The following is a 23,016-nucleotide window of genomic DNA, read 5'->3' as shown; positions in this document are numbered from 1 at the left end:
CTATGTGCACATTGTTGTTTCTCCCCCTGCCTTCCCCTGTGCCACCTCAGCTGCAAGGTGCTGCAGCATCCCCTCAGGGGTGACCCCCCCAGGGCATGTATTGCCTTTTGCCTGCAGCAGTCTAGGAATGAGATGCTGGGGGAAAGGGCAGAAGGAAGAGCTGCCATTGCATATAGCTCTGATAAAGAGGAGGATGCATCCACCTCCTTATCAGAGGCATCTGTGAAGGAGAAGAAGAGCAAATGTGTGTCCTTAACTGTCTGTGAGGTTACAGTATGATAACATGGCTTGTGAGCTCCTTAAATCCCCCAGCTTCTCATGCATGAAGATTTCTGCAGTGTGATGGAGGTGCTGGGGGTGTACCTGGCTGCTTTGAGGGGTGGGTGAAAGCTCACACCAGGTTGTCCCATTGAGTAGTGATAAGTTACTTCTGTGCTACAGCAAGCAATGAACTGTTGGGAAACTGTCTCTCCTTTGACTCTTTGCTCTCACTATCAGGAGGAGGCAGGATGTCTGAAGTGTCAAGGATTCAGGTGGAGATTTTCGAGGGATGGAGGAGAGACTGTGTGAGGCAGTGCAAGCAGAAAGAGGCTTCTGTAGTAACATCATTAGCTTTGTTAAGAGAGCCCTTTCTTGCATGTGGGCATCATGCATTTGGAGGAAGGAAGAGGTTGTTATAAAGTAGTGGAGTAAAGGAATTGGCTTCTTTCCTTACCAGCTGTCTAACTGCTCCTTTAGAATTTGGATTTTTTTTTTTTAATATTATTTAAAAGCAAGTTGTTTTTCTTGCCTCTCAGGTTGGCCTGTGTCTCAGAATAAATCAAAACTAAGAGTAAATAAAAGTTACTAAATAAAAATAACTTAATTAAGATGCATACACGTCTACATATCGAAAATCTGTAACTACTCAGGTTATAATTGTTTTAGACATTTTATCTTCATAAAAATAAGCAACTGAACAAAAATGCCACAAAGAAATATGTAGAAGATAAGAACTATTTCCCACAAATACTTAGGAATGAAATATCACATTTTTTTCAAAAGAGATTTTATGTATATCTTTTTTTACAATCTTAAGTACTGCTTTTGCTGTTACAATAATGATCTACTCTGAATAATAATAATTATTAGTAATGATTATAATTTTATGTTTTCAAGCTGTAGTGAAGATGATACCTATAGAAGTGAATTTAAAGTGGAAGGCCTCGTTTTCCGTTTTGCGTGCACCCTGATCTTCCCAGAAGATTTTACAGAAAATTGCTCTGGATCAAAATTTATGGCAGATGGTGGATTCTAAGTATATAGAAAGTTGGCTACATGGTGAAAGCTTCCCAAACACAAACAAACAGGCTGCCATCCAGTTTTCTATTGTTCTTTTGAACTGTCTCTGGTTTGTGGTTCAGACTCTCAAGTCATTTGTTTCTAGTGCTGTGTCTGACTTGTGTTGGTCTGTGCTCCTGTGTTACTGAGAATTCATTTAGAAGATCCTGTCCTCGTTGTCAGCTCATGTGCATGGCAGAAGTGACTTGAGTACATTTTCTAGGGACTAAGCCAGTCTATTTGAAGTTCAAGAAAGCATTTGATGCTGTACTGCATGAAAAGTATTAAAAGTACTAATTTCTTTACAATTACACTAATCCATTCACTTTGTTGTGATGTAAGAGACAACGTCAGTCAGGCATGTACAAGTCAGATGACTGAGTTGAATTCCATGAAGCTGCATTTATTTACCTCGCTACCTGCAGTTCTTTCTTCTGTCTTCTCATTTTATTATTTCTAGCTGGTCATACCTTGAAATACTGACACGCTGCTTGGCTGGCCATGAGACAAGGTATGTCTCATTTTTATGAGTTGTAGGCAAGAAATCAATGGATGTGGTTACTTTTCATTTTGCTGGATTTGGGAGGCTGAAGGTGGCACTTCATTATTCGCCATTAACATGGGAATTAACTTCATAAGCCAGATGATTTTCTAATTTATATACAATATCTCTGCCCCCACCTAGCCAATAGCATGGCTAGCCCAGGGCTGCAAAGAGTGGAAAACTTGATGCAGGCGACAGCATGGCTCCTTGCAGAGCTTCCTCAGGTCTAAGGGAGTCAGCTTTGAGCCAAAGCTGTTGTGCATATAACTGTGCTCCTGTGTGGACTTGGAGCAGGATCAGCAGCCATGTAGAAAAGGCACCTGGCTGGGCTGGTTCAGATGCCTTTGCATCCACAGAACTGGCTTTCTTGTCATCCTGGTAACTCTGTGATGGTAAGGGACATCAAATGCTCTCCTAGTATTAGCACGGCTTGGGTTAGAAAAGGGGAATTGAGTATCTTGGGGGGAAGAGGACTGGTTGTCCCTTCCAGGCTGAGTTTGTAGTGACAGGTAAATCTCTAACTGCAGATTGTATGGCTTTTTTTAGCACTGAAATGTCTCTTGCTTCTCTCTGTTGATCCTGTGTCATCTTATTTAAAATACTTAAATACTCAGTGGAACAGGATCCCCAGTTTCTCTCCTAGCAGCATACCAGTCACTACGCTATTGACTGAGGCTGCTTTATTTTCTCTCTCTCACTCTCTTTTCTTTTTTTTTAAAGACTGCTTGAATTTTTATTTTATGGACTGGCAAAGGAGGTGTCTGAACATGGGTCCCTGAGCATTCTGAGGAGTAGTCTGTTGCATAAACACTGCCTCGGAGCTTGGTGTTAGCTGCCTAACTTCTGGAGATACATGCGATTCAATTCTTCCTGCTCTCGAGCATTTTCTTCAGGCTGTGAGGGTATCTCTGCTTCCTGAATCCTGTGAATGCTTCTCTGTGTGGACATCGGATAGGGAAACTGCTTTTGAGGACTTTGTAAAGTACGTGGAAGTTGGGCATCGCAAGTTTCTGTTTCAATAACCAGTCCCCTCTGCGGATCTGGCTCTTGATTGCTTTACTTGGTGTCACTGAAGACTGACAGAAGTTTGCTCAAGAAGATCAATCCTGTCATGACTGAGGTCATCCTGATTTAGTTTATGCATGAAGTAGGCAAGGAAAAAAGCATGGTGCAGTGTTACTACTCTGGTAACTTGGGTGCTGCTGTTCCACTAAAGTCCGTCTACACACTCACAAAGACAGGGAAAACATGAATCTAGTCTGCCTTTTTTGAACCAGAGCAATGATGACTTCTGCAGAATTCCCTTCACATGAGGAGTTTTTCTATAGATAACAGGCAGTCTATCAACAGTATTACTGGTAGTCTTCTAAATTGTATTCTATGCAAAAAGTTCAGTAATAAATCCATTTACTGCTGTAATACATGGCAAATAAATGAAGAATTTAAGATTATTTTGGGATACTTCAGCTACCGCAGTCCAGATGTAGTGAAGCTTTGTCTAGACTTTAGATGTTTGAGGCCCCGCAGTATACTTTCCTTCAGTTAACTTGTATTTATCTGCCTTTTATGCTCTGTGTAGTATACATGGAGATAAAACCATATATAATTGAAAGCGTTGCATAAATAGTTCAGTTCTATAATGCTTGGGAAAACTTTCTCATGTTTGTTTTGGACTGTAAATTGCAGAGGCTGGAATATCTATAATTTAGGTCAAACTATAATTTAGGTTAGAACCACAAAATGCAGTCAATTTTGCTAATAAGCCATTTTGGAAAGTATTGGAATACTAGTACTTAGTTTGTTTCAGAATAACTTCTTAGCGAGGTGTAATATTCCTGTTTATAACACTTCTAACCTTTGTTAGAGTTAAGAAATATAGGGATATATGTAGTTTTATTTTGTACTTAAGAAATACTGAAAGGGAAAACATGGAACTAGGTTGTTTTATTACAGAAAGAAATTCTGTAGTTGCTAGTTAATGCAAAACAGCCCAGAGCCTCCAGAAGTAAAAAGCAGAATAGCCTGCTTTATCTTTCTGTGTATACATCTGTATATACTGGCAATGGCAAGTTTAGTGCCCGGTTGTGGTGGTAGAGTGGGTTTTTGAGTTTTGTTTTGCTTTTTTTAAAATAAGTGAGCCTCTCGCAGCCCTACTGACCTCTGAAAACCTTCTCCCATGTGCCTTGTCCTTATTCTGGTTGGATTTCTCATTTATAGTCCCATCCATTTCTGTCCCATCACGTTCTGTGATTCTGTGATCAGCTTTGAACAGCCAGTATGGAGGTTCACAAGGGAGTAAGTATTAAAGTATATTGCATATATAGGTGTAGGGGTGAATGATGGTGAAGAGTTTACAGATATACTCAGTTGCAAATACATTGAACATGCAGATGATGGGTAATTCAGCTCATTGATCAGGCAAACTGTGGCCTGGCTGGTTCAGCTTGAGGTGGGTGATGAGGGTCTGGCCCCCTGGGGTCTGCACTGCACGGGCACCTGGCTGATGGCGAGTCAGTCCCTGAGCCACTGAGTTTACAGCACAGCATTTTTAAGGTCATTTGCCATCTGACTTTGCTTTCTAAGTTTGATGCTTCAGCTGCTGACCAGTCGGCAGCTCCCATACTGTATGGGCTGTGGGAGGAGCAGGCTGCTGGGAACAGTTCAGCTTGTCAACTCTGGCAAGGGAAGCTGCCCCACGCTTTGTTTGGAGCCCTAAAATAACTTGTTGCTTTTGGAAGTCCAAGTGCATCTATTGCCTCTGCTGTTCAGCTGAAGGACAAAGATGAAAGGCCATATCTTTGCAAACATCTTTCATTGCAGAACAGCATTGTTTGGTCCACTTGCTTTTTGACTCCATTTTTCTTTCTTTCTTAGCGCCCTCCCCCCCCCCCCCCGCCTTGAACTCTAGGTTGTCCTTGAGTAGGAAACGGAAACTATTTGTGTCTCTTAAACTACTGGGGCAACCTGATTTCTACTGTGACAAAAGATTTCATTCTTACCTCTGTAAATGCTAGACTGATTACATTTTTAAAAGTGTTTGACAAATTAAACATGATTGTATTTGCCTTAATTCTATTTTGAAAGCTGTAGAAAGTAATGCTGCTTTGTTTAAAAGCAGCTTATTTTAATAAGTTGAATGATTTGTGTGCTTTCAGTGTTTTTCTTCTACCTCTGTCAAATTGGCATGTGCTAATGATGCATATTGAATTTATGTATATTGATATCTAAAATATTTTATTCCTATCAGTGATTTTTAGTCCTGAAAAACTTTTGTCTTAGAGGAGTTACCCATATAATTTTGACCGAGGTTAGAAAATACAGATTAGGACTGATACTTGCTGCTGTCAGCAATGGTCAATTACTACCCACAGCTCAGGTAGTGACATGGAGTATTTGGGGCCCCTGCTAAATTAGTAGCAAATTACTTCATACCATCTTCGTTGGTAGCTTAAAGGATGGTTGACATTGCACTAACATTTGTAAGCTGCACCCACATTTTCTGGTTTGCAGCTCTGCTCTTGAAGTGGCAACTTCTAGCAGACATGTAGCAACAAGACGCTGACACTTAAACTGCCTTAGCATCCTGAGTTTCTAAATCCTTACATACCGACTTAAAACGCATCTTTAACTGGCCTTTGATCTAAATCCATCAATATAGCAGCCAATTGGAAGAACCTAGTCTTTTCTCAAAATTGCTTTGAATCTAATCAAACTTGAAAATTTCATCCTTCATTTAGCTTCATGTGTTAGGACGCTTATTTATCGTGACTTAATTATTGTGCATGAATTAGGAGTCAGAGTTTCTTGGCAGCTGATTCACTGTGGCCACGAGCAAATTATCACCCATGCCAGCCCATCTGGGAATTGTACGAAGGCATTAATCTCTCTGGGTATGATGCTAATCTCATTCGCATCCAGTTGAGAATAGCTCTACTGAAACAATAGCGTAGGATTAAATCAACCATGCCGTACTTGTTTAACTGTTTTTAATTGAAACAGATTATCATTATAAAAGTGGCTAAAGATACCATGAAGATTAATTGCTAGTGTAGCTCTGGGAGTATAAAGAGTAATTACTGCCTATTCTTTTGAGACCATTTATATACACCGTGGTTGACAGTGCTACATATCACATATGAAAGTGTATATGTAAAATAGATTGTGTTTAGGTTTTGAGGTTGTACTTTAATTCTATGGCACTTACTCAACGGTAGTTGTGTTTGAGTCTTGTGCTGTAAATTATTAAACATTATTTAATAATCGTTAAGGTGAGATGTTATTTCCTGTAAAGCAGGTAAATCGTTCCATGAATAACAATGTGTATCTTTAATATAGGTAGGAATCTGGGGCACAGAGTGTAGTGTGATTGTAGAAATTGAGATTTAAGCCTGATTCCATGATTGAAACACACAGTTATGTAATGACAAGGTTGTAATGTTGCTTTAGGTCACAAGATTCATATCAAATCATGAAACAGGTACCGTTGCTTAACACTGAGACAGCTGGTGTCGTTGTTTAACTTAGTTAACCTCAGTGTTAACTATGTTAACTAAGTTAAGTGTTTTAACTTGTTAGCTAGACCTTAGTGATTGGGAGAGTAGGTTGCTATTGCCTTAAATAACTGGCTTCAATGGCTGAACAAAGGCTCTGGTCCTCTGCATATCTCAGCAATTCAAGATGTTTCCTGTTTCTTACAATCAATGTTTACCATAGCTGATTGTAACAAAGACCTCGGTATTTTGATCCACTGTTTTCAGTATTATTTAAATATTTCTGTGACATTAATCAGCAGAGTACAGGAGAACATTTTCACTTGGTTGTTTTGACATATGTTAGTAGTTATACATCCCAACTCTGCAGACATCTGATCATCCCTGGTAGTACTTTTCTCTAGGATAAAACTGAAATGAGGTAGGACAGAGCATCTGCACTGTCTGCCTGGAATAATGAGCGTGTTTCTGTTGTGTCTTGCACTTGTAAGCCTGTTAAGCACAAAACAGAGAAGCATGCTGAGCATGAGATTCACATACAGTTCTAGGTTGCAATTTACTTGTTGGCAAAGCATGTTTAAGAGCGTGTTAGCCATTTATTCTGTACTCTGCACCATTTGTTTTCACTCATCTCAGTCGTGTTGTTGTTTTATTATGAATTTATAACTGAACTTCTGAGATAGTAAATCCCAAATTCTTTACAAAGTATATCGATACTATATTTTATCCAGAGGCAAAAAGCCAGACTAAGTAAGGTGTTGGTGTTTTGCTCAGTGCAGAGGGTATTCGTCTCGCTGGCTAGTGATGCTCGTACTCCCTTGGATTGTTTGACCACATTCACAGTCCACAGTGGGTGCATGCGTGCTTCACGGGGTTCAGTTCAGACCGTTTTGCACTGGGAGGTTTCTGTACAGGGCACATGCCCTTCTCATACTCTGAAATGCAAACTTTCCACTGCGTTATCAGTGCACAGCCCTCTGTTCTTCATAGCTATTGCTTGAGGCAGCGCTTCTCCTGTTTTTACAGACTCCATCATCCTTGGCTTTATGCTTGTGATTAGTTGTTGGAGGTTTTTTTGGTAGATTGTTAGTGTGTTCTAGATTGCCTCATATTTACTGGTGGCTATTTCCCATTGGCAGGAGGATGAGAATTTTTATTTTAGGACTTGTATTGGCTTTGTGAAGCTCCATTCTTGGTTTTAAGAGCCTGGTTTCACTCTATTTTTAGCACTGCCATCACCAAATCTGCAGGTTTTCATCTCTGTCCTTCGTGTGACAGGGCAATGGTTGCTAATGCTAGATATGCCAAGCGCCTCGTCATGTGTTTGTGCCACCTGCACATCCTGATCTTCCTGAAGAGGAGAGGAACTTGGTATTAGATTCTAGATTCACCAGCTTGGTGAATCTGTGGGTTTAAACTCAGACTTGGATGCTCAAGACATCAGCACATGCATGTGTGCAGGTTACCCAGCTGACCACTTGGGTAAAAAATGGTTGGTGGTTGGGACATCCCTGATACAGATAACACAGCGTTGAAGCAACCAATTCATACTCTCAGTGAGCTTGTGATCTCGATTTTACACTTTTTGCTTACACAGTATCAATCAGCAGGAGCGAACACTTTGGATTTGGTGAGATTTCGCTTTTATGGTCCGCCCAGAAATGCGGACCTGTTATTTTCTATAATGAAACATTTCCAAATTGGCTAGCTGGATGTGAAGCCCACATTTAACGATATGCAATTGTTAATTGCGTATTGTTAATACGCAGAGTTCCAGGCACAATTCATGACCTTTCTAGCTGTTCATAAATGGTAAAATTAGGCAGTTCCTGAAAATAAATCTGTATTTTACAAATCCTATTTTTGTGTGCTCACGGTAAAGTTTTACATTTTGTAGAGTTTTTTTTGGTTGAGGGAAGTCATTGCCTGTAAAATCTATTGGAGTTTTTTTGATGGACTCAGTAACTTTGTTGAAAGGGGTGATTCAGCCTGCATGCTGTACTTCATTTTTCAAAAAGGCTTTGGCATGGTCATAACCTATTTTATTTTTTTTTTTAAAGAAACTATGCTGGTAACCCAATGGGAACTTGCTTTTCCAATGCTTACCTAAACAACAAGAAGAAAAGTAGGAATAAATAAATGTTTTGTCACAAAGTAGGGTATGAAATCATTAGCTGATAGTTTGGTCCTATGGCAAATAAATAAGTAGAGTGGTTCCCTCTAGTCATCTGTACTGAAACCTCCGACACCAACTAACTCATAAATGACCTGAAAGAGGGTGGGTAGTGAATTTGCTAAGAAAAAAAAGTACTAAAGAGTTGTAGAAGGGTCTTGTGATGGATGCAATTGGACAATAAAATGGTAGGTGAGATTTAGGGATGGTAAATGCAGAATACATTAGAGTAAATACAGGAAAAAATAACCCCCGCTATTCATACAATTAGATGTGCTATCTACATGTAACTATACTAGTTACTGTCACTCAGAAAATGTCATCACTGTGCATAATTCTGTGGAAATATGACGTCAGCGTTGTGTAGTCAAGGTGAATAGAAGGCAAAATATATTATGAAAGGTGTAGAAATCAAAATGTAAAACCTTCTTGTGCTAATGTATAATATGTAAAAGATAGCAGGATGGCAAAATGGCATGGAAAAAGTAGAGTAATCTGTTAACTGTCAAAACACAAACTAGTTTGCAAAACCAGGAGTTACAATAAACAAATAAAATGCAGCATTTTCTCAGCAATGCCTGATTAAATTATGCAATATAACTTACGTTTCCTAAATCATTGCTTGTTGGAAACCGGGAGGGATGTCAAGTTTGTTGTCTTGTACCCCCATTGCTACCAGCCGGGGTGAGAACCACATGTTGGGCCTGACTCAGAAGGTCTGCTTGTGTCTTCAGAACACCAAACCTCCTGCTCTTAATTTGTGCTCATATTTCCATGTGTCAAAAGGTAAATATTTTTAGCAAGCTGAAAGAAATGCTGTGAGAACAATTACTCCTCAGCCAAGTCTGTGGATTTCTACCCTGATTACATTACAGGCTGAGCATAGCTTCCTTCCTACAGTTTTGTGTTTATCTGTGTTAGGGTAGTTTTGCACTTAAATAAAATACGTTCTTTAAACAACAGTATTTAGCCAATGACAACGTGCTGTAGTAAAACTCTTGCAAGCATTTAATTGTTGCTTGTCATTACTTACCTCTAATATACAGTATTATTGTGTAGTGATTCTTGTGATATTTTAGCTTTTAAGTATTTTCATATAACAGAAATTATGTTAGAAGGATAAAGGTTGGCTTCATGTCCTGATTTTCTTCACCAGACACTGCTTTCTTTATATTCATTTTCTGTAGCCTTATTAGCTATGTTGGAAAATGCTTTATAAAAATTGTTAGTAGCTAATCAAAATAGCTAGTAAAATATCTCTTTAGATAAAGTTGGTTTCATAGATAAGAATATTGTTTTGGGTTTGGGTTTCGTTTGGTTTTTTTTTTTAATTCTTAGCTTTCTAGAGAAAATACTGCTCTTTTACCCAATTCTGCAAAAATTCTTGACTGGCACCTCAAAACTTTCTGTAGAAAAGTAACTATTTTTCATCAACTGAAATGAACTGCCAATTTCTACAAGGCTTAATTTGAAAAGTAAACTCAGTTTCTATAGGAGATGTGTATGACTACCCAGGCTATTATCTTTATTTTACACTAAGTGCCAGGAAGAACAGAGCTAACATAAATTAAACATTGGAGCAAACAAATTTTAATTGAAAAGAAAACAAGGATCATAATTGTGCAAAGGAAACTTAATTCATTTAGAGTTAACTCCTGACTACTTTTTTCATCTGAAGCCGTGTAACATTTAGGAAATAATTGAATTTATGGAACTGGAGCACTTTATACCAGAGCTATACTTCTCTCCTTGTCATGAAATACTGGAGGCTTGGGTTCCTGCACAGGCGGCTCCGGAGCAGACATCCAGAGGGGGGATCAGACTTGTGTGCGCCTGCTGTAATGGCATCTGCAGACACAGCACGCAGCCGAGTGCTCTGGAGGATGCCAACATTTTTTTGGTTTTTCATAAAGCGTTTTTCTGTTATTACTATGCCTTATCTTCTCCCTTTCCCCCCCTCCCCACACATTCCTATGTTTATTATTGAGGTCCCTTGAGGATTTGTAGATATTCCATTTTGAAGGGGAAAATTTGTTTATCAATGTCTTTCCTTTTAAACTGCGTGCTCAGTAGTAAGGCTTGCTTTTGGGGTATGGGTGTATACATATTTGGGATACTTTAAAAGCTATTCTGGGCTCAGAAGTTAATCCTTCCTTTACCAGTCACTAGTTGAATATTTGAGAGACATAGCTGTTAGTGGCAAAGAATTAAATAAAATTCTTCCTAAATAAAAATCTTACTAAAAATTCTGCTGCCTTTGAAAATGTCGTGCAGTGTCCCTATTTATCAGCACATTTCAAAGTGTGTTAAATACTGTTTCAGCTTTCCCGATGCATGAATTTGACTATTTATGTGTGATAAGGAGATTTCTTTTTCCTGAAACACAAGAAGCATTTAATCACAGAATCACAGAATGGTTTGGGTTGGAAGGGACCCTAAAGATCAAAAAGCCTATGTAAAAAGAACTGGCAATGCCTGTTGGTTTGTTTTTTTTTTTCCTAAAATAATTTTCCCTAATGATAAAGTTGATAAAATGTAGAGAAGGAAAGTTGTTTGTTTTGTTTTCCTTAAAAGCCTGTCTGACTGTAAATAATGGATTGAATTAATTGGGGGGGGCGGGGGAAGGAATGCATGATGTTTCATTCTGTGAATTCTCTAGTGAGAGCAGTCATCAGTTATTCACTGTCTTGTGCTCAGTAATATAGGTAGAGAAATTCTCAGTCACGAGGTTTTGAAATGCAGTGTTTCAAAAATGAGGAGCAATGATATTTGGACCTCATTAATCAAAAAAAACCACAAACCTCTCTAGCATAAGAGAAGATGATGACACCATGTAGGACTGAAAATATAATTTATCAGGAACTACAGGGACAGACACACCTTTAAAAATCTCAGGGCACTTATTTAGAAGCTGACCGGTGAATGTAGGAACTCCATGTTTTACCCTATTTTTAAAAAATCTTGGGCTTTCATAATACCTTTCAGATTTCTCCATGTTTTACCCTATTTTTAAAAAATCTTGGGCTTTCATAATACCTTTCAGATTTCTAATATTGTCAAACAGGAAAAATCAGGTTTGAATAGTTACGGATTGGCCAAGATCCCGGGGCAGGGGCTGGGCTAGAAGTGCTTCTCACGGCCACTGGGTTTTGCTAGTTCAAAACTGCTGAACAAACACTATTTTCTAGTATCTTTTCAAACATACAGGGGAACAAATGTGAGCCGTAGTGATGAAAATTAGTTTTGATGCCTTGAATTATCTTTTTGAAATTACTAACTGAAGCCTTTTTCTTCCCCGTAGCCTTTTCTTACGCTTATGAATCTTCACTGTTCACCAGAGGTCCACACATTTCTGTGCAAAGCCTTTGTCCCTGCCTGCCTGGAGCAAGTTCATGTGATTCACCCGTGTCGGAGCCTCTGTGAGAAAGTGTATTCTGATTGTAAGAAGTTGATGGACACTTTTGCAATCGCATGGCCTGAAGAGCTGGAATGTACCAGGTGGGGTATTTGTCATGTTGACAGGTGGTGGGGGTGATATTTTAATATTTGACGTAGACTGAGTTGAAAATCTGAGGCAGAATGTTAAATATCACCTTCCTGCAGCTTCCTCATCGCTGGTGCCCCTAAAATGCTTATGCATAAGACTTTTTTTTATTAAAACTTTTTAATTATTCGAATTATCACCTGCATTTCCTGCTTGTGACTTCTTTGCAACAAAGTTCTGCAGCAAAAAGAAGCTTTTAAGTAAAAGTTTCTTGAAATATAAAATATTAAATTGTTTCAGCATAGATTTTGCTTTGGTTTCTGATCTCTAAACTAGGGATGACCATACTTACTTCACAGGGTTTTATAAGTAATTGCTCATAAAAGAGTGCAGCTGCAGATATTTATACATGATTAAGGCCAGATGTTCTGGGGTTGTTTTTTTAGCACATCAGGGCAAGAAGCACAGGAAAGGAGCAGAGAGTGGAAGCTCAAATCATTTTTCTAACCCCAATGCAGTTGCTAATCTGTGATAGGGCTGAGGGAGAGCTGGGACAGTAGTGCTGTGCCACGATCCTTGGTAGAAATCCATACCAGAGTGAATATGACAGATGGCATTAATGGCATTGCCCTTAGCTCTGCAGAAAAATTGAAGTTGTGAGATTTTAAAACAAGAAGGCATCAACTTCTACGCAAGAGTAGTGCCACTCAGCACAGCAAATGTCTTCAAGAACTGCTTTGAAAAATCAGGAAAATTACAAGTGAATCCAGTTATTCAGTATATCTTTCAAATGGCATTTAAATTAAATTACATTTTTTGCAGGAATCACTGCAGCTTTAAAATATTCTATTACTGCTAGCATTTACTGAAAATGAACCTGCTCTGTTCGTATGCAAAATAATCTCTGCCTGATAGCTGATATAGAGAAGTCCATGTAACGCAGGATGTTCTTACAACAGCAGAGATCTTGCTGCTGGAGCCCGTGGAAGAGGAGCTGGCGTAAGGATGGGCAGTAATTGGAATCCTGAGATTCACACTCTTGTATTCTTACAGACATACATAATTACATTCCATTACATACATATTCTTACAGATATTAAGACATGGGTGAATAAAGTTCCCGCGCATGCTGGTGGGGCCCATGGTTAATGAAAGAATCTGCTACAAAAATCAGTTTTCTTAATGATGAGTCTGCATTTATTTGGACAGCGTGATAATGCAGAGAAACAAAGAACTGAAGGGTTTTTTTAGTTCAAGCTGAGCTTGCAAACTGATACTGAGGAATTAATAACAGCATTTGACAAAAAAAAAGAGTTTTGAAATAACAGAATCTTACTTTAAAAGCTAAAATGCAAAACTTGTTCTCTTTAAATACATGCTTAAACTTGGAATGCATACAAATATAAATCCCATTTTGCTTACTTGTTTGCGGTATATATGCTTGCGGTATATATATATGCTTACTTGTTTGAGGTATAGTTACATAATGCAGTTTGAATATACGTCCAACGCTGCTAATCCTATATTAAGCACATAAAAAGGTCACATATTGTGTCCTATTAAACCCTTGAGCAATTGAGTCTTGTGCAATTTTAAAATGAACGTTATGGAGCTAGGAAAAAAAAAGCTAAAATAGCCATCATTTTCTACAATGCCTATCTTCTCTGCTTTTTTCTCTTTCAGTTAGGTAGGTTTATTGTTGTCAACAAAGAAATATCAGTATAACACAAAAAATTATAATATTAATCGTAATCATAGTCATCAGTTAATTCCAGATACTGTCAGTCTTCTTTCTTTGTTCCTTGATTGAAGCTTACATTTTGACCAGATCGTTTGCTGTCTTCAACAGTCTATTGTTATCCAGATTTAAAAAAAAACAACTACTGTAAATATCTTAATGTACGTATGTAGAAGTTTAGTAGAATTTAAGACTCTAAAAGAACAATTGCAATTTGAGTGGTATTTCATAAGCAATAAAACAACAGCTAGAGAACAACAGTTAAACAGCTATGTTTGAATAGTCTTTTAAACAGAAAATATTTGAAGTCTGTTTTTTAAAATGCTGATTTTTTTCACATAATGCGCATATTGCATTATCTATAAAAAATAACAGTGCTTAGAATGAGATTTTTTCATGTTTCTGAGAAATAATGATAGTTGAGAATGAGGGGTATTAAGGTATTTTCTCTTCTATTTGTTTATGTAGACTAGTCAATTGTGATGAGACTGTTCCTGCCACTGCTGCTGTAACCACAAACGTACATGGAACTCAGAAGACCCCAGGCCAGGCCCGAAGGGATTATGGATTCTGGTGTCCGCGACACTTACACACTACCAATGGACAAGGCTACAAGTTTCTAGGAATTGACCAGTGTGCACCCCCATGTCCCAATATGTACTTCAAAAATTATGAATTGGATGTTGCGAAAAGCTTCATTGGAATAGTTTCAATCTTTTGTCTTTGTGCTACGCTTTTCACGTTCCTGACTTTTCTGATTGATGTTAAAAGGTTTAGGTACCCGGAGAGGCCAATCATATATTACTCCGTATGTTACAGCATAGTCTCTCTAATGTACTTTATCGGATTTTTACTTGGGAACAGAACTGCCTGTAACAAGGCAGATGACAAGTTAGAAATTGGTGAAACAGTTGTTCTTGGCTCCCAGAACAAAGCCTGTACTTTTCTTTTCATGGTTTTGTATTTTTTCACTATGGCGGGAACTATATGGTGGGTGATCCTTACAATCACTTGGTTCCTTGCAGCGGGAAGAAAATGGAGCTGTGAAGCTATCGCGCAAAAGGCCATGTGGTTCCACGCGGTTGCGTGGGGAATACCTGGTTTTCTAACCATCATGCTCCTTGCAATGAACAAAGTTGAAGGGGACAATATCAGTGGAGTTTGTTTTGTGGGTCTTTACGATGTGGATGCCTCGCTGTACTTTGTGCTTTTGCCGCTGTGCCTATGTGTGTTTTTTGGTCTCTCTCTTCTTTTAGCTGGTATTATTTCTTTAAATCATGTGCGGCAAGTCATACAGCATGATGGCAGAAACCAGGAGAAGCTAAAGAAATTTATGATCCGAATTGGAGTTTTTAGTGGGTTATACTTGGTGCCACTTGTAGCCCTTCTTGGATGTTACGTCTATGAGCTGGTGAACCGGAAAATCTGGGAAACGACCTGGGTATTTGACCACTGTGACCAGTACCATATTCCTTGTCCTTACCAGGCAAGTAGCAATTTCCTTTATAAATAATACTGGAAAGTAAATTAACAAAAACCCTTATGCATCACCATATCTACTGTGCAGTTAGTAAATTATTTTCACATTAAGTAATCGGTTCAAGAAATGTAGTGATTAATTGCTTTTTAAGTCAAAATCAGTGGTATCGTACTTTTGCTTTGAAATTTTTCACTAATGATATTGATAGCACTCAGCAATTAAATTCCAACTCACACCTCTAAAGGGAATACATAATCATTACAGTATTTGAACTTAATGTTACAAATTGTGTTGGGGGACAATCATTCTTCACAGTAGCGATTCCTAAAAGTAATTGCTCAGTATTAGGGTGCTTAGCTCGGTCTCAGAGTACCTAAGGTGAATTTCCATCGATTTCAGTTGAAGCTGAAATAACGATTCTTGAAAATTGAGTCTAAATTGGATTTAAAATGTTGCTTATAACCATAGATTTAAAATCGCTTTCATGTTTTTTCTTCAAAGTGTAGAATTGTAAAACACTGGAAATTACAAAACAAATTTCCAGTATATTTTTTCCATGATAGCTGTCGTTTGCAGGCTGATTTTCAGTAATGTGAAGAAATCTTTTTAAAAACTAACCAACCAAAAACAAATAAAAAAAAACCCAAATACAACAGCATTTTAAATTGCAGAAGTGTTCGTATTTAACATTTGACTCTTAAAAAAACAACTTCCTTGGAAAGGCTTTTAAAGTAAATCTACCATGTTCAGTAGTCTCTATGGATTAAATCTCTTGTAAGTACATAAAACTCCCTGCAATCACAAGTAATTTGTGATTTGTTTCTTCCCATTTAAGAACAAACATAAAAGAAGACACCATCACTGAGAGAAATGGAGGTGTCTCGTGTCATCTTTCATTGCCTTGCACTTACCATCTATGTTTTTACTGCGATAAACTATCATTAAAAAGAGGAATATAAACAGAGGCATTATGGAATGATAAGGCTCGATCCTTCTACATTCTTAAACATCCTCTGTATCCTCTGTGTTAAAGTCAGTGTAAGCTGAGAGTAGCACAGCTCACAGGCTTCTTGGTTATTCTCGCTTCCATTACCATTCTTAACGAGTGCACTTTGGTAGGTTTTACACTGAGCTCTTTATCAACCTAAATGGTCCAAAATAGATGAGGTTGAAAACAAGGCTTTTAAGCTTTTTTTTAAAAAAAACAAAACCAAACTTGTTTCTAGTGCTTAAATATAACAGCTTGGCATAATAACACAGAAAAAGCAAGTATTCTCAGCCTTTACTTAACCTATTGGAAAGAGTAAATAGCAACAGGGAATGTTACACAAAGACATACTTAATGGGATCTGCCCCTATAATAAACAGCGTGTGCTAACTGTGGAGGAGCTTAAAGCGATGTCCTTGGCCGTGGCTTACCTGAGTTGGCTTCTAGGCTTTTATTACATTGGCCAGATCAAAACCACATGAAAACAAACTTCAGTTTAAGTAGCTAATGTTACCTGGCTAACAAAAATAGTGACTTTCATACATGGGACTGGCAGATAAGCCAGGTAACATAAATTAAATTTGCAGCATGGGAGCAGAAGATAATAATCTCTTACTGGGTTAAATGTCTTGGCTCCTATGATCCTGTTCTGCAAATAGGTGGATTAATTTTGCAATAAACAGAAAACTAGGATGTAGTTCCCTGAGGCTCCATGAAGATGCTGTCTAATCTGATTAACTCCCAACTCCTCCACTTACTGTTTCTTTTAAATTGAAGGGATAAATCTTATACATACAAACTATCTCTGAAGAACATGGTTACTAATACTATTACCCCCACAAATCATCTTTCCTTTCAATTTAAAAGAAAAATATTTCCTTCTGACTAATCTCCTCTCTGTGTACTCAGCTGTAGACATTAACCAGGTCTGACTTGACTGTACACGTCTCACGTTTGTCCGCAGCACAAGCCTCAACAAAGAACAACAGCCACAAGGAAGGAGTCTCTCTTTTACATAATTTAATTGTTTTCTGCATTTAAAAAATAAACCAACAAGTATATTTTCTTCTTGGCATTTATTAAACTTTGTTATCTTCTAGGCAAAGGCACTAGCAAGACCAGAAATATTTTTGTTTCTGATGAAATATTTGCTGACATTAATTGTTGGCATATCTCCAGTCTTCTGGGTGGGAAGTAAAAAGACCTGTTCTGAGTGGGCCAATTTCTTCAACAGAAACCGCAAGAGAGAGTAAGAACAATTTTTTTTTATTCCTGTTTTTTAAAGTGTATACTTAAAAATGAGTTGGATTTCAGACATGTTTCTTAAAATACAGCTCAGGTAATCAAAAAGTTGTCCTTAGACCCTTTCTTTTTCGGAGTCTAAATGCTGCATATGGGCATCAGCAAAATTCCATTGGAGTCTGTGGAAGTTTTACATATGCAATGACCTTCTGACAACATTCTCAGAAGACAGAAAATATTTTCCTCTGCTGATTTGTTCTATTTCATGGAGCAAAAGGCATATTGTTGTGTTTAGCATTGGCTAATACGTCTCTGGTTTCCAGTCAAATGAGGGAAGATAATTTCAGCCATCAGTTTAGATACTTTCGTGTGTTCCGACTACTTCATTTGGCACAGTACTTAGCTGTGTTTACTATCATGCAATAATAACATCCTCTGCTTTTCTCCTCTGCTAGGCTTGTCTTATTTCAAAATTATTTTTCATTGAACCCTCCTTAGTATCGCTTTTATTGTATTAATCTACTGTTCCTTATTTTTTTTTTCTGAAACAGAATAACTCAGTTTTATTACTTAATTTTAATAAACATATCTATGGGCTTAAACAGATTTAAAATGTTATCTCCATTTCTTGTATTTGTCAATTTTTCCATTCCTTTTTATTCCTTGATTATTTCTTTTTAGATTATCTGTGTTACTCATAAATTATACTGTGTTTTTAGATCTTTTTATTTTTTTTATTTCCCAAGGCAGCAGTCCTTAAGCTCCTTTAATTTTTCATCTACATTCCTTGATGGTGAGCTTATAGCTTCCTTTCCCCTCTCCTCTCTTTTTCCATTTCCTGTATAATTTTTCTTGTGTTTCAGATGTTAACTACTTTCAGCTATAAGAATTTAAAAATAAGTCAATTTTATAATGCTTACCTTTTTTTCATGTGAATGAGGTTTACTTTATGTAAAGTTAATTTGGTAATACGGCTGCTTATGAGCTAATCCTGCTTTCCTCTCTTAGATGATTAATCTACTGAAGTCATTGGACCTACTTGCAGAAGTAAGAAATATAAAAATCTGCTTTATTTAATTGTTCCACAGACATAATTACTTTGGAGCCATTATGATCAGATTTTTTTTTCTCCTCTTTTCACATACAGTTTTTTTCCTCGTGTTCATTAACATCCAGCTCAGATTGCATCGTCGGTTGCTGCTCTTCATGTTTTTGTGTACAAAGCTATACTATGTTACAGCTGAGCTCATCCTCTTCGTTCAGTTACATGCTTGTATTTTCTTTCAGTCCAATCAGTGAGAGTCGAAGAGTGCTGCAAGAATCATGTGAATTTTTCTTGAGGCACAATTCCAAAGTTAAGCATAAAAAGAAGCACTACAAATCAACTTCACACAGGTTGAAAGTCATTTCGAAGTCAATGGGGACTAGTACGGGTGGCACGACAAATCATGGAACTTCTGCGGTAGCAATCACTAATCACGATTACTTAAGCCAAGAAACTGTTGCAGAAATTAAAACCTCTCCAGAGACATCTGAGAAAGAGATAGAGGCAGACGGAACATCATCCCGAAGGGTCGAGGAAGGTGAAAACAGTGGAGATCAAATGTTATCTAGTTCTAAACTGACCGTGGATCAGGTGGAAAAAAGAAACAAAGCTGATAGCACGTGTGATATGAGTAGCTTGACTGAGAGTATGAAGAGAGTAGGTGAAGGAAGGTAAGGCTCCTCAACTCAATCTTTTGCTTGATTATGTGTATTACCACTATTTTTGTAAGTCTTCTGTTTCTTCCCTCTGAAGAATCACTATATTCTTTGTAGACAATTAACCCTCGGCAGCTGTTAAGAGTACTGTAATTCTTACAAACTGTTTCACGTGGCCACACATCTTTACCGTGTGAGCTGTTTTATATTTTTGTAGGATTCTTGTTTTCCTTTTTAAGCATTGAGTGCTGGAGCTTCAGCTTGTAGGATTTTTTTATATTGTTGAAAACTGATGCTCAGGAAATGTGTGTCTGCAATGCAATCGTTTTGAGAGGTGACAAGTCTGAAAAAGAGCAATGGTGACACTAAGCTTGGAAAAGTATACAGAATTGCGTTCTCTTGAATATAGCTTAAGATATATTATAATTTCATTGCTAAAAATGTAGTTTTTCTAGTGTAATGCACTGTGCTTAAAATTGTCTCCCTGTGTTTTTATTTTTCATTATTTACAGAATAACTCCTAAAAATGATTTTATTGAATCTCCTGCGTTACAAAGCAGCTGTTCCCAAATACCTGATGTCTCACAGTCCCCTTCTGTATCACTGCTTGTCTACTCGGCTTCAGACGCTAGAAGAGAGTTGGATTCAAACAGTTCAAACCCTTGAAAGACCGAAATTTTATATGAACGTTTTCAATGTATAACACTGATACGGATTATGTGTTACACTGGAAATAACAGATATTCTGTGCTTTATTAAAAAACACACATATCTTGCTTTGCACTTAAAGAACGTAGGTTTTGTTGTGGGGACAGCTAGCAATACTGTACTATATTTAATCCTATCCAGGAATAATGGAAATAGAAGTTCTGTAGGACACGGCTGGATTGACTAGCAGTAATTTAAGAAAAAGATGAGAGAAACGAATATTACTCCCAATATAAAGAACACTTTGTAATGAATTGCATTAAAATAATGCTTAGAAAGCACTGTTACTTTTCAGGGCATAAAAGTTCCATCTGCGTCTGGTATTTTTTAAAACTTGTTAATTTTTTTCTCTTTTTTACTGTGTCTTAAACAGCAGTATCACTTAAGAGATACACAAATTTATAAATACTCTCTAAATGATGTGTCATGATGTATCAATTATAGCACTGTTTTATGGTAGCTTGTACACTGAATATGAAAGGGAAACTGGAGTTGTAGTGATTTATTTTGTACATAAAAATGAATTTTGTAAATAACTGACTGCATGAGGTCAATATTAGAACTACTGTTTTGTATGTATTGTACAAACTTGGTAAAGCTAACGTGCTTCCGTTAGGCTGTTACTAAAGTCGACAGTCCTGTGGTGATCGGACAAAGTTACTTAGTTCTGAGGAAAGCGGATTTATAGACAACTGGACCATACACTGTGCGTCCGGGGCAGGACTGCTCGGGCACCTGCGCGTCCTCTTACGGGGCCAACGCGTTGGATGCAGCACTGCTTCAGGAAAACGCTTCTTGGAGCCCCCCTGGTGTGGTGCTCCAGTGCCTCGTGCCAAAGAAGGAAACGCCACAGATCCCTCCTGGCACAGCGGACAGGATCTGAAGCGTATACACTTTGAGTTGTTGGTTTTGTTTTTTTTTTTTACTGAGATGCAGTGAAAGTGTATGTTTCACGTTATTTCTATGCAAGTAACTTAATTTTTTTTTTTTAAATTCTGTAGAGAGATACCTTGCAGCAAATAACCTGTTGAGTTATTAATATACAGGCTTGTTTAACATTATATTTACTGAAAAGAGGCCTTAACACTTTTTCTACAAATTTTAATTTTCTATATGCTACAGCAGTATATATTCTTTAAATCAAAAAGGCCTTAATACATGTAGCCTTTCTTATGATAGGGTGGCTCTCAAGAGCAAGTACTACTGACGTGGGTAAGAATTTCATTGTTTGGCTCTGAAGAAATCCTGTCTCCAGTGAAGCCAATGTCATTTATTACCTGAGATAATTTGGAGACAGGATTTTGCTGTTTTCTAAACCTAAATGTCAGTGCGTTCTGTAAGACTGTTCAGCATCTTGCATTTGATTACTAATGAAAATATTAAGAAATATTCTTATACTATGCAGAGAAATTACTGTTTTCCAGCTTGGGCAGCAGTCATGGTAATGCTTTGAACAGTTGAGCAAAATTTCTTGTTACAAAGGTTACAGGAACTACAGTTCTGATAAACCAAAGTTATTTGTTTTATCCATCACTTATTAAAACTGGAATGTATTAACCTTTATTATAGCATCTGCATTTTAGCATTTGTAACTTATTGCCTTAAATAGGACATGCCGTTTCTTTTATGATTTCCCTATTAAAAATACAGAGAATTCTTGCTGCTGAGAAAGATTTGAAAAATCTCCTGTGAAAACTGCACACTAAGTACCCTTCATCCTTGTAGTCATGTTTGTAAACGGGTAACTTCATACACATGTTCAGTAGTTTTGTTATTACTGTCTTTGTTAGTAATAAAATATGCTGTTGTATAGTAAGAGCTCCTGAGTTGATATTTCTTCTGAACTAGATGTAGTGTGTTTGTAGCTCTGCTATTACTCTAGTATTTTTGCACCCAAGACACTTTAATGTTTTGTTCTTTTTTCTTAGAGCTGTGTGAGGTAATAAGTATTGCAATGTCTTTATCCCTCCTGTGTAAGGGAGAAACCGAGACAGAACAACGTTGGGAATTGTTCACGTGAACACGGAGAATTACGAAAGAGTGAGAAACTGAACCAGGTCTTTCATCCGAACATTTAGAGCATTCTTTCTTTTGTGACTTCTAAAGACCTCCTTTAGATTACGCAGACTATGTATTTCCACACTATGTGCTTGCTGCAACCTTCATAAAATGTTGATGCACATTTTTAATTTTTTAATATTATTCCTTTTTTTAGGTAGTTCAGAAAAAGTCCTGGTTTTGTGGTAACTGCTCTAAAAAGGATAACTACAAAGTAATTTTGAAGTTACAGCAATATCTTGCACTTAAAAATAGGCACAATTTCAAAGAACTGCGAAATACTAAGCAGTAATCGTAACATCCACGGGAAGTGAAATGCATCAGTGGCAGAATGAGACTGTAGCACTCATGTGTTCCAGTGCTGCTGTACCAGAAATAATGTACGGACTGTGAATTCCAAAGTGACCTTTATAGCTAAAGAGATTGTGATCTCTGGATGCTTTAACCTTGAAATACCCACGCAGTAGCTGGGAAGTTAAACAGCTATTTGAATGCCCACAAAAACGATGGGAGGAAAGAAACTGAAAGAAAAGAGGTGCAGAGATGAGCCAGGGTATGAAAGACTGCCTTACAGTGACGGACTATAGGGACGGTCATAAACAGTTTCTCTAACAAAAGGTGTTTGGGTTATAGAATCATAGAAGGGTCTGGGTTGGAAGGGACCTTAAAGATCACCTAGCTCCACCCCCCGCTGTCATGGGCAGGGACACCTCCCACCAGACCAGGCTGCTCAAAGCCCCATCCAGCCTGGCCTTGAACACTTCCAGGGATGGGGCATCCACAGCTTCCCTGGGCAACCTGGGCCAGTGTCTCAACACCCTCACGTAAGCTGGTATCTAATTTAAATCTCCCCTCTTTCAGTTTAGAACTGTTACCCCTCATCCCATCATTATACTCCATGATAGAGTCCCTCCCAGTCTTTCCTGTAGGCCCCCTTCAGATACTGGAAGGCCGCTATAAGGTCTCCCCAGAGCCTTCTCTTCCCCAGGCTGAACAACCCCAGCTCTCTCAGCCTGTCCCCCCAGCAGAGGTGCTCCAGCCCTCTGAGCATCTTTGTGGCCCTCCGCTGGACACGCTCCCACAGGTCCGG

The 23,016-nt window shown here is 38.0% G+C and overlaps 1 protein-coding gene across 2 annotated transcripts in view; it reads left to right on the top strand.

Moving 5' to 3' along the window:
* Positions 1-21,684, top strand: part of FZD6 (frizzled class receptor 6) — a 28,209-nt gene extending 6,525 nt beyond the window's left edge. For both annotated transcript variants that reach the window (XM_054192528.1, XM_054192527.1), the window contains exons 3-7: positions 11,829-12,025; positions 14,218-15,235; positions 17,318-17,466; positions 18,747-19,175; positions 19,673-21,684. In XM_054192528.1, the coding sequence (XP_054048503.1) occupies positions 11,829-12,025; positions 14,218-15,235; positions 17,318-17,466; positions 18,747-19,175; positions 19,673-19,826 (1,947 nt within the window). In that variant the 3' untranslated portion in view covers positions 19,827-21,684. The remainder of the gene's footprint in view (positions 1-11,828; positions 12,026-14,217; positions 15,236-17,317; positions 17,467-18,746; positions 19,176-19,672) is intronic.
* The last annotated feature ends 1,332 nt before the right edge of the window (positions 21,685-23,016 follow it).

Source organism: Rissa tridactyla, chromosome 2 (genome assembly GCF_028500815.1).
Source record: "Rissa tridactyla isolate bRisTri1 chromosome 2, bRisTri1.patW.cur.20221130, whole genome shotgun sequence".
Lineage (NCBI taxonomy): Eukaryota > Metazoa > Chordata > Aves > Charadriiformes > Laridae > Rissa > Rissa tridactyla.
This window is presented reverse-complemented; position numbering and strand designations above follow the sequence as displayed.